Source organism: Triturus cristatus, chromosome 12 (assembly GCF_964204655.1).
Source record: "Triturus cristatus chromosome 12, aTriCri1.1, whole genome shotgun sequence".
Classification (NCBI taxonomy): Eukaryota; Metazoa; Chordata; class Amphibia; order Caudata; family Salamandridae; genus Triturus; species Triturus cristatus.
Genome location: NC_140595.1, coordinates 427428571 through 427441536, shown reverse-complemented (window position 1 = coordinate 427441536; position 12966 = coordinate 427428571). Strand labels below are relative to the sequence as shown.

General features: G+C 43.3%; 1 protein-coding gene across 1 annotated transcript in view; it reads right to left on the bottom strand.

Moving 5' to 3' along the window:
- UBA2 (ubiquitin like modifier activating enzyme 2) overlaps window positions 1–12966 on the bottom strand; it is a 146517-nt gene that overhangs the window by 83256 nt on the left and 50295 nt on the right. The window contains exon 7 of the mRNA XM_085639365.1: window positions 1924–1991. Coding sequence (XP_085495491.1) covers window positions 1924–1991 — 68 coding nt within the window. The remainder of the gene's footprint in view (window positions 1–1923; window positions 1992–12966) is intronic.

Sequence of the window (12966 nt, the reverse complement as noted above, 5' to 3'; positions counted from 1 at the left end):
TGCATATATCGGAGTGTGTCGAAGTATAAAAAGAGAAGCTTCCAGGCTATAAAGTTGGGTAGTACTTTCGATCCAAGGAGCATTGGAGTGAGCCCACTGACCGGTCTGTGCAATAAGCAGTGAACCGCCAATATTTTTCACCCGGTACTAGGGCCACACACGGGAACTACATTAGGCTGGGGGCTCACAGTTTTCAAAATAACCAACAGAGATCAGGAAGAACATGGGACTGAGAAAAAGTCAGTCCTGCAGTTATATCATGTTAAGCAGTAGTCTGTTGCATCATCAAAAGAGGACAGGACTGTGCCCACCATGACTTGTATACCTGTTATAAAGACTGAAACTACCTCTGAAAATTACAGCTGGGACATGGGAAAATTCAGGCTGTTCACACAATCTCAGAGGGACTCCTGTGGACTGACTGAAGAAATGGAGAGCGGGGGATGCAGGTGGAAAGAGTGAAAACTGCATCTAAATGGACTTCAAAATAAGTTGGTTAGGATGCTAGAGATTGTGGCAGAGCAAAGTGCCCTTTGCTCATTGATGGAGATGCCTTAAGCAGTGGCACAACAGCATCTCCAATCAGCATATTAGTCCATCTCCTTGTAAATGAACTGAACTTGGCTATAAAAAGCCTCACGTTTTGCGATTTTAAGAGATTTTATCAATAAGTGGCCCAAGGACTCTGAGATCTGTAAAACAAGTCAAGACCTCCATGTTCTTGTATGCCTCTAAGGTGCAAGTAAAGGCCAAAGTGCAGAGAAGTCTGGAAGATGGGAAAGTTGTGAACTAAATGGGATAGGTTGGTGGCCATTAAAAAAAGTGTAAGTGACAACATGTTTTACATCGCTTGGGAGGGAGCAGGATTGCAAGCAAGTGCTGGAACTGAATATTTGGGCATGGAACAGAAGAGGCTGCTTTTTTGTTAGGAAGCAAGAGGCTTATACAAGATGATGGAAAGATTAATGTCAATTTGGCAAAGCCAGATAAATCACTGCCTAGCTAGGAAATCGAGCTATAAGGAAAAGATGGCGATTGCTTAGACAGTTTTAAAGATACTCTAAGCAGGTAAGGACCATTTTAGAAAGTAAGTCTTAAAACTGTGGATAAGATGTGAGATGCTGCTCTCTCTTTCTCTGGGAAAACTTAATCTGCAGAGAACAAGATTTACAATTGACATCTAGAACAAATAAGTGAATTACAAGGCGTGTCACAATGGTCACCCCATTAAGAAATAAGGCAGAAGTTTCAAACTCTTATGTTCTCCAGACTACTGCTTAGGGCTCTATCAGGTAACAATGATTTGTGAACAAAGACACACACACCAAGACAAATTGTGTTTAGATGTCTGAACATGCGCCCATCCCACACGTGCTGAAAGCACAGCTATTCTACCCAATGGAAAACATAGTAATTATTCGAATCCCAGATTCTAAATGGGAAACAATATTTTAAAGTCCAGCAGAGCAGTACGAGGTGCATGCCAAGTAGTGAGGTGGTGTGTGGAAACCATTAAAGCAGACCAAAAGGAACATGTATGCCTCAGTCATAGAATAGGGATTCATAGCAAGGAAAGCAGGAATTGAACTGGCAATGCAGTGTTAATATATACAAAAACCTGATTTCATGTTGTGCCCCTCCAAGCCAATATCCAAGATGAGGATCCATTTACATTTCCGTGTTAAGTTTTGATAAAAGTAAGATGAAATGCATGAACGTCAGTTTTGTTGCAGAATAAAATGCAAACATTGTAGACTGTGGCAAAACAGATTTATGAAAATGAAACAAACCTCAGCAAGGATAGTTCCAAAAGGAAATGCAAACCAACAATTAACCAAGTTGCAGAATTAGCAATAATTAACTGGTGTTTAGGATCCACACAAATTGCAGAAGCGACTGAAAGTTTCAAAGAGAATCACTTACATGAGGCTTCAGGGTCAGCAGTGTCAGGAGACACTTCTTGATCCGCATCTTCTTCCCCAAATAACTGACTGAAAGGAATAAATATATACAAATAGTGAAGGATGTGAAATGGCCCATTTTTCAGGAAACCGTTTATAAATGCACTATAATGCTGCACCCAGACGGGCTTTTAATTATTTTCTTGTTAGGAAAACATGAAACAGACACTTACTATTCCATAGGGTTTATGTGCCAAATGGACGGCAAAAGGCTCAGACAACACATGTGGATGGTGTCCCAAAGAACAAGAACCATACTGCATATCATTTACATTTGTCCTGCACTTCTTTCAGACCAAAGGCTCCTGTTACGTCCTCTCTTTAACCATCTCGGTGTGTGCGGCTACAGACCAGAAGTAATAGAGTGCCACAACAGGAACACCACAAGACTCAACAAGCAAATGATCAATTTTTACCCTTAGCTGCAAAAAAAAAAAAACCCCAAAAAAACCTTGGGGTGCATAGCCGCAGGAAACTAGACCTGGAACGCCACAAAGGAATCCCCACCAGTTTCACGTAAAAACCATCATATGCCCAATCTTGAAAATATAGACCCTGTAATTCCCTAGAAAATTATGCCCCTTAAGCACTTTTCTTATTGGACAGGATTGAAATAATGGAACTGCAATGCATTTTTAGATCTTTTACGCTTATTGCAATTTGTTTTTCAGTTATTCTTTTGTTTAAAGAGGTTTTAATTAAATATGCAATACATTTTGATTGACTATTCACATCAAATATTTTTTGTGATCTTTAGAACATACACAATCACGTTCATCTGCAAAAAGGCACTTCATCACACAAAATGGATGTAGTCATTGTATGGGTGATGTGATTTCAATACAATGTTCTGTTTATTCATTTTTTCTTACTAAGGCTAAACTGCTGTGTTATCAAGGTTTAATAGTGGATTCAAATGAAGAGGCCCATAAGTGGTCACCTAGCATGGTTGGTTTACAGTATTTTATTAATTCAGTAGCAAGTTCAGGAATTTAATGTGGGGTGGGAGAGATGTACCTAAAGACATTTGCCACCAGCTCTTGAATCTCAGTCACTGCGATGCTTGTTGCCCGGTTGTTGGACTAGAACCATGCCTAGTGTAAGTGGCTATGTAGCGTGGCTGAGCAGTAATGTACACGTCTGTGATATTCTGTTTCCTGTTGTGTTTAAGATATGGATGTCGCAGTAGTCACAGCAGTTAAAAGCAACATAAAAACTTATCAAGAATGTCTTAGATGTGTTTTGATGTGAAGCAACAAGGAGCATTTATGTAGTCTCACTGTGCCCAGCCCAGAACATCAGAACTGAAGACTGTTCTGCTGTAGTACTATTGACTGGTATGGTAGTTATTTTCACAATTGGGATCCGGAGCGAAAACGAGAACAAAAGTGGGTGAAGGACAATTATTTACCTGGCTGTGGCAGTCACTAAGGAAATGAGAGCAAGCACTTTCAGACCTCACTGCTTTCCCCCCTGTGTAACTGCAGTCACAATGGGGTTTTGATCAGAAACTCCAGGCCAAACAACCTCACGGCCAGAAACCACAGGGGAGAAGAGACAAGTTGATCTGACAAGTACCAAGAGCCACCAAGACTGAAGCATCCTGAAACCTCAGGTAGATTCAGCAGCACATAAACTGCAGGTCACAGACAATGGCTGACAGTTGAGCTGTGTGGTTAATTCAGCAGCAGTAGTTCAGTGACTGACATAAAGCACTTATTGAAAGAGGATAGAGCCTCAGCAACCTTTATCAGTAGTCACAAGGAGTTTAAAGCACCTTTGCGGAAGAACAAGCATTTATTCTTAAACTGGCTAGGGTTGATTGACTGATAAGGTCTCTTGCATTAACTCTGAATCCTTGGCCGCTCACGACTGCTCTATTCGCCCCAGCGAAACTTCAACACACTGAAATAGACATGGTCGAAACCTTGCGTTGGGCCTGGGACGGGATTCATAACATTTCTGGTTCTGATCTGCTTTCCGCAAACAGGATGCCCAACGCTCACCACCCTGCTTTTCCTTTGCTTCACTCGTCTGGGATGGTTAAACGCACCGCTCGTCTTGGCCTCTCCACAGTATCGGATCTGTACCCGGGGGACGCATTCTTCTCGCTTGCCACCGATTCTGGCCCCATGGACACCCTGTCATACTACCAACTCCGGGCTGTTTGCAGGAAGCTTCACTCCTCCTTTCCCCAGCGTCCTCCATCAATGACCACTCTTGATCTGCTTTATGCCTCCTCCTCTCCCAAGAAATTGGTTACTAAAATGTATGCTTACACGCTAGCAGCTTCTTCCATCTCCACTGACCGTGCGCGCGTTGCATGGGGTGAGGACCTGGGGAATCGAGATTTCTCAAGCTGATTGGCTGTATTGTTGCACTCAGATCAAACGCCTCTCCCCAACTATCGTTTGCGCCTTATACGAGTTTAAATACATACACAGGCTGTATCGCACTCCTGCCCAACTTCATAAGTTGGGTCTTGTAGCACGTAACAGGTGCTTGCGCTGCTCCGCGGCCGATTTCTTTAATTTCGCCTGGCTGTGCCCCCGGGTCTTGGCATATTGGTGTGAGGTTTGCACTATTATCTCGGAAATTACCTCGTCACTGCTTCAACCTGACCCCGTGCTCTGCCTCTTAGGCTTCGGTAAATTTTGCCCGGATGATTCCTGTCCTTTGACCGCTATGCTGCTGGCCCTCGCACAGCGTAGGGTCTTCTTGTGCTGTGGCCACAGGCCTGCACGGGCCCTCTGGCTCAAGGATGCGTCCCGCTGCCAAACCCTCCTGTCTGAGTTCTGGGGCCTTTTACCAGCCAAGTCTCGCTCACTTGACATTTGGGGCCCAATTGTCACCTACCTTTCACACCATGATTCCCAGCATCCTGCGACTTCTCCCACGCTCCCCGCCAGCACCTCGCCCGCGGCGGCCGCCGGTGCAAGTCTAGGAGCCGCGTTCCCTTTGCTCACGCCCCCATTCATCTCCACTGCCCCTCTCCTTCACTCATGGTGCCTCTCTCGGTCGTAGGTTTTCTCCTCTCTAGGGGTTTTATGACAACTTTCCATGACATCGTCTCCTTAAGTGTTACAAGGTTGCGACCATTTATGCTGTGCTGCATTGTGGTGCTGTGCTGAACCCTTTGCTATCGTGGAACTCTGTAAATGTTCTGTGCAATTTTTTCCAATAAAGGTTTTTTGAAGGAATTTTTATTTTTTTTTATTTTTACACTGAATCCATTACAGTAGAACACGGAACAGAAAGAAGAATGACAGGAGAACATTGAAATCCAGCGCGATTAAATTACAGGCTATTACCATCCAATTATCTAGTTCAAAATGCACCTCATTTAACAAAAAAGGTAAAGAAAAAATTGGCCTGGGCCTTCTGTGAATGGCTCAGAGCCACATTCTTTTTACCTTTGCAGATATTCATATAGCAACTGCTATGTTATGGTCAGCCATTAAACAGCAGCAAACCTCCCTTAAAATATCTAAAGCCTTGCCCCCACTCAAAGCTGTGAGCACCACATCAAAGTATGCATGAAGAGGGTGTCAGATGTGATAAACTAGGACATCACAAAGAAGAAAATCTGTATTTACAATTAGTTCAAGACCTGGTATCTGTCATAGATGTACATGCTTTAATCATTCACCGTCATCAAAAAAAGCACTTTGTGCAGCGTATCTACACTGGAAGCTTCCAAGATTCATGCAATAATGTAAGGCAAAAAGAAGAGCCTTGTTGAAAGGGGGAGGGAGAGTTGTATGTGAATCTGAGACAGACACCTATACTGGAGAACTGTAGTTGGAGGCACTTTCTTTCCTTCTATCATTGGGCCCATCATAGATTCACTTATTTAATTAAGACTACAGAACTTTAAATGAAAGACATGGAAGGAGTAAATGAGCCACACTTAAGCTGAAAAGACTCAGAGCACAAAAGAAGGGAGATAATATTTATGCTTGTAGATCTTAGAAGCGCCTTTGAACTGGTTGATCGTACAATTCTGTAACCGGCTCGGCTTAGTCTCGGCACACCTAAACCCATAATCTTTTTTCTCGCAAAGCTTAACGAGATGTTATCATGCAAGGTGTGATATGGCAGTGGGGCGAGTGTACACCAAATGTTGATGTAAAACGAGGTATCAAACAGGGCTGTGTCCTGGCCCCACTCCTTTTTTCATTATTTATAAATGAGATTGATAAAGGTTTGAGGTTGGTCTAGGCGGGTGCTCCTCAAACTGCTGGTAGTTCCATATCTGTCCTATTATATGCAGACGATGCTGTACTGCTTTCTAGGATCTAGGACCCCGGTTGGCCTACAACAATTAATGGATAATATTAGGAATTTTATTGCTGCAAGGAAACTCAATTAATAAACCAAAAACTTTTACTATGATTTGTCGCCCTAAACCAAAGAAATGCAAAACTTTTTACACTGACAGCACCCCAGTAGAAACCAATAATACTTTTTGTTACCTGGGAGTGACTTATTCAGGCAATGGGAAATGGACTCATGAATGAACTAATGCCCGTTCTAAGATGGCTAAGAGTGCACATGTGGTTTTTAGATTTGCATCAAAACTAGGCAATCGCCCGGTAAAGGAAATTATAGCAGTATATAAGGCTACATGTGTTGCTATCGCCCTATATGGTGCAGGGGTGTGGCTCCATAACTGTAATCAGACTCTGCAGCAAGAACAAAACTTTTTTTAAACATCTCTAAAGTTTACCCCCTTCAGTGTCCACTGAAATAATACATCAAGAAGTAGGACTAATATACCTAGCCGATCTGATTGCTATGCGGCAGTTGCTGTTATGGAGATCTATTTGGGCCAGAGAAGAAACTAACCTACTCCTGGATAATAGATCACATATCCCATGGTTTAAATATATCAGTGATATATATCCTAAATTAACTAAATTACAGACTCATGTAAACACAGGACATCTGATAACCTTAACTAAACAGGAGATTAAGGATTCATTTTTTACTTTTAAAGCAGAAACCTGTATGAGAGTGGTAGGGAAGCAATCCAGCTTTATATTTTACCGAACAATTGTATCTAGAAGGGGAATTCAAGATTATCTGACCACAGTGACAAACCCGTCACACCGTTTTGTATGTATTAGATTGAGACTATGTATAGTACACCATCTAGTCGCTTTTCCTGTAATGAAAATGTGTTCCCTAGATTCTAGCCCCTGCGATGCGCAATCTAAGCAAAGCACAACGCACTTTATGCTCTTTTGTAACCTTTACTTGCATTTTAGATGTTATAACTTGAAACCACTTTTTATACAATATAATGTAAGAACACATCATGCTCCATGAAATGACTTGTTGCCCTGGAGGACCCCGGGATTTGTTTTTAGGTTGCGTCATATATTTTAAAAGCAATTAATGTAAGGAAAGGCTTTGTTCGCTGAAAATTGATGTACAAATATTTTGAATTGGAATATTCTATGTATGTAGGAAGGAATTCTTTGTTCGAGCACTGTATTTTAAATTTGTTATTGCTTTTATAGTTGTTAGAACATACTGAAAAAAGCTTATTTTGAATGGATTCAAAGAGCAACATCTGTTTCACTGCGGTTCCAATTTGGCTTGGCCATCAAAAAAGCAGTGTTGCACAAAAGGTATGACAGGCTCTCCGCATTGTGAACTTACGGATATCCAAAAATGGTATCCCCGCTGTGGCAGCCATTCCCCTTAATAAAATGTGGCATGCAATGCTCTAAAAGTGAGGCCTTACAAATTCAGAATCTTATAGGGAAGACAATTTGACTGGAATCAATCCAAGAATTTCTTATTTGAGTAAGGCTTGGCCAAAACCCCCCCCGTCACAACACGTCTCTGTTCCCCTCTCTAGGCAATTGCCTTTGTCACCAACTGCTAGGAGGTCGAAATTGTTCGACCCAGCCCCTCCATCAGGCCAGGAGAGACCATCAAATGACATAGTTAACTGCCCATTTCGGTCAGCTAGCCCCTATAACTGGCGAAAAATAGTCAATTTGCCTCCAGAGGCGGCAGCCTACACTGTGATTCTGAAGGGGGTACCCGTGCTCCCCGGTAACGCGATGGAATCTTATGACTCCCTACGTAATAAGGTCACTAGCTGGTTAAATGTTCACAGGCCCCTTCCACCCAATTTAAGAGGAGAAATCCTTATGGTCAGAAGGGTTCCATGGGTTGGACACACCGTTAAGAAAAGTGTGGGGGATTGCATAATCGTAAGCTTTAAGAGTCCGCAGGTCGCGCCCTATATTTGCAACTGGTTTGGGAGTGCGGGAGCCACATCTATTCAATTGGTTCACTTGTCATACTTTTATCCCAATACAAAGGATTTGATTATGACAAGGGACGAGGGCTAGACAAAGGTGGGATTTTCTGTTGATGGGCCCAGAAACAGGCCCACTCGTAATGTTACCACTACTCATGGCAACTATATACACCCTAATAGGTACTGCTGTCTTGACCATGTAGATTGACCATATAAGGGTGCATCCCCACGCTACACCCAAGGCACCACTAGTAAATCTGTGGGACAGGGGACGGTGCGGGGCGTTCTAGAAATAATTACCCGAGGACCCGATACCTCGACAGGAGAACTTAATTCCTATTAGTCCCCACGTGCAAGTAATTAACTTACCCCAGAGTCCATCTGGTCATATTTTAACACCGCCAGTCCCGCCCGCTCCCAATACAACTCCCACTGTTCCACCCACTTCGGAAGTATCCCTGCAAGAGCCTCTAGTTCCAACACTGGATATTGTAACTGAGAATACTGGGGGACTGGGATTTAAACCTCCAGTTGAAACTCTGAAGGTTCTTTCTTGGAATGTGGCGGGTATTGCCAACAAATTACACACAACTGAATGGGACTCCTTAGTGGGCAATAGTGACATTTGTCTTTTCCAAGAGACTTGGGCGAGGGAACCGCTGCGCAGAGTAGGATATGCCGTTTTTGAGATTAAAGCAAGTTGGTCTGGTAAAGGGAGGCCTTCAGGTGGTCTGGCGATTTGGGTAGCCTGTCACATTGGGTGCAATGCGGAGAATGTACCTACGTTCTCGCAGGACATACAGTGCATTCTACTCAAGTGGCCTAATGCCCTAAATCTGGCAATTATTAACGTGTACTCTCGTCCAGTTAGTGCGGCCATGGAATCACCCACACTAGACGATCTTTCGTCTTTTCTGGGCCAACTTCCAAATGACTGCAAGATAGTGATAGGCGGCGATTTTAACTGTCATTTCGAACCTTTGGGTGGTCTAAAGGAAGGTGCCCTTACTGCTGAAGACGACTTTTGGGGTGTCCCGCCGTGCCAATCGCCCGACCCCAAATCTTGGTCTCCTCTCGCAATACAAATCATGTCCCTAACACTAAATTTTGCGATGAGGGCGTGTAATGGTCGCACCCCTTCCGACATCCCTTCATCATGTACCTTCAACAGGAAGGACCATGAATCGCGGCTGGATTACATTTTTGTAGACACTAGTCTTTGGTCCAAGGTCCAGGATTTCAGAGTGATCGTAAGAACGGACAGTGATCACAATGCACTCCTACTGGATATGGTGCATCCTGTATGTGCCGTTGGATCACCTTCCACCGAGCCCAGTGAGGATCCAGGGAATTTGGTTCTCAGTTCTAACAGACGCAGGGTTAAATGGGGGAAATTGGCAAACTCCGAAGAAAGCTTAAGTAAAATATATCAGCTTGCCCTCCCCAAGCTAAAAGAACTGGATGCACTAATAAATCAGCCTAGATTATTAGATTTTAACGAGAAGCTAGCCCAAATTCACGTAGACCTAGTGGGAGCCTTGGGTGAGGTTTTTTATCCTGTGGCACCGCTAAGGAAGAAAAAGACCCAAACTCCAACTTGGTACAATTCCTCCTGTAAAAAGATTAAGACAGAACTAATAAATACAATAAAAGTAGGTTCTGATAGGCCCAAGGTCACCGAGCTCAGATGGAAATACAGGAAAGCTATGGAATTAGCAAGATCGGAATGGGATTGGAACAGATGGCAGGGTCTCTCCCTAGCATTAGAAGCGAGGGATTTGAAAAAATTCTGGTCCCTGGTAAATACTGGCACAGGGGAACCTAAAGCTGCGGTGGAGCCAAATATTTCAGCTTCCGTTTGGGAGGCCCATTTTGGTAAATTGTACCAAGAAACCTCCGAATATGCTAACACTGTGACCACTGCTGCTCCACCCAATCCTGTAGTTGGATTGGAATTTACCCTTGGCGAGGTGATCAGTGCAATATGGGGTCTGGCGACGGGGAAGGCCCAGAGTCTCGACAGATTGCCTGGTGACCTCTTTCGTCATCACCCAGAGATCTGGGGTCCTTACCTCCTCATTCTTTTTAATTACATCGTGGGGGGCGGAGATTGTGCCTATTTTCAAAAAGGGCTCTCCTCTTCTCCCAGCCAACTACAGGCCGTTCAGCCTCATAGATGTTTCACAAAAACTATTTTCTCGCCTCCTTTTGGACTATCTTTTAGACTGGATGGAGGATAAGGAAATCCTTAGCCCCCTCCAGGCTGGCTTCAGGAAAAAAACGTCCACCATGGACCAGATCTTTCGCCTTGTTCTCCTCTATTGGAAAACCGTGAGGATTGAGGGTGGGAGGCTGTACATGGTGTTCGTGGATCTGAGGTCAGCCTTTGACCTAGTCCCTCGTAAGAAACTATGGGAGGTCCTAAAGGAGCTGGGTGTTCCTACCCATTTATTAAATACCATAATTAGGCTCCACAATAACAACTTTGCTCAGGTCAGGTGTGGGAGGGATGGAGCGCTGTCATCTAGGTTCCCAGTCCTTAGAGGGGTAAGACAGGGTTGCGCTTTGGCGCCAACCCTGTTTTGTCTCTATGTTAACAATGTCATATCCCATCTTGACAATATTGGGGACAATGACGCTCCATCTTTGGCGGGCAGGAGGGTACCTGCTATTATGTTTGCGGACGATACCCTCCTGCTCTCAAAATCCCCGATGGGGATTCAACGGATCTTAGATGTATTTGGTCTTTTCTGTAGACAATATGGTCTAGAGATCAATACTGAGAAGACCAAGTTCATGATATTTAATCCCTCACCCAAAACCCAACCTAATCCATTACTGAGCTCAGTAAGACTGGAGAGGGTAAAAACCTTTCAGTATTTGGGGGTAACCTTGCAAGAGAACTTATCTTGGGAACCTCAAATAGCAAGATGTCGGCTAAAGCGGTCACAATTGTCTGGGGCAATTCTGAAGGTTGTAAACACTTCTAGTTTCAAACCCATCAGCCCGGCAGTAGAAGTGTATAAAACCCAAGCTAAAGCGGCCGCATCTTACGGTGGAGAGCTATGGGGGCATAAAGCAGGAGCAGACCTGGTCACTATAGAAAATAGTTTCCTTAGACGTCTCTTGGCCCTTCCCCGTGGTACACCCCTGTTCCCCCTAAGATTAGATTTGGGCCTTTCCTCTATAGGAGAGGATTTGGAATTAATGCCATTAAGATTCTGGCACAGGCTCTGGTCCACTGGCGAGCTCGCGCATTACAGGCAAGAGCTCATTCAGGTAATGAATCTGAACCAGTGTGATAGAATACCGTGGCTGGCTTTTATAAAGAAAGAACTTTATCGGTTGAGACTCCCTGAGTTATGGGAGCTTCCCGAACAAGGCTGCCAAAGGGTTTCACGAAAAAGACTGGTGGAGATATACAAGGAGAAAAGTCTAGCCTCTCTGGTCTCTGCATCTAAAAATGCCACTTTAACCGATCGATTTCTGGATCTTAAAAATTCTTATCACTTTGAAGGTTTTCTGGATACTATTTTTCCCATCTTAACTAGAAAACTGTTTATTCAATGGAGATTAGGCACTTTGCCCATTAAAACTTTCACCTGCAAATGGACAAAGAGGGACGATAAAATCTGTCCAGGGTGCAGCAACCACGAGGAGGACGAGGTCCACGTACTATTCTTCTGCCCAGCCTACAATAGACCCAGGAAATATTGGCTAGTGCCATTATGTAGAAACCTGGGTACAAGGAGCCATCTGCATTCGTACAGTATACTGAAAACAAGTACTCTCCCCCATATAGTTTTTGCAGTTGCTAAATTTATAATGGCCATGTGGCAGATAAGGAGAAAATTACTAAACAACTAAACATTAATGATATGAACTGTAATCCTTCCCCGTGATTAGAATTTTTATATAAATGTATTTTTACGATTTAATGTTTTTATTCAAGTGTCTGTTTATGTGATATTATATTGTTGTATCTTTTATGGCCTAACCGGCCGAAATAAAGAAATATTGAATTGAATTGAATTGCTTGGCCAAAACTGTGTTTCAAAATACCAACTGATGTGCAAAAAATTCATTTTATTGGCAGGTAAAGTTAAAATACCTTTAAGGTCTAAAACCTGTAAACCCTTTTCAACAGCGGTTGTTGGGTGTGTAAAAAAAAAAAAGTGGCAATTTCTCCCTGCTGGAATCGTAGCTTATTGGTGCTTTGGAAATAGGTGCTCTATGAATGTGTAGTTTTGGAATATAGCAATGGGTTTTGTCAAAGTTCAAGTACAGTTCTTTGGCGGGCAAGTCTTGAGTTCCACAGACTCGTCGAAAAATATTCAGTCAGAGGGGCTTCATCAATTAAAACATTCCCGATTCACTCTCAAATGGTTTGAATTAAGTCCCATCAGGGCACCTAGTACTGGATTCAGATCCCATGTAAGGGCAGGCTTGGGACACTGATGGAACGGTCCACAGTAGACCTACCAGCGGCAAGAAATACAGAGTTGTCCATGAGGCTTGACGGAAAAAAAAAAATAATAATTATCTGTTCAAATGTGCCCAGCACTAAATAGTTTGACTTCAGGTGGAAAGTCTTTCAATGCTGATTGTGCAATGATTGCTGTCAAGATATCTTTGAATATTTCAGGACAATTTAACAAACCAAACTCTAGGTGTTCAGAAACCAGGTCATTAGCGGGAAGGAAGATGGTTTTGAGGTGAAGTATC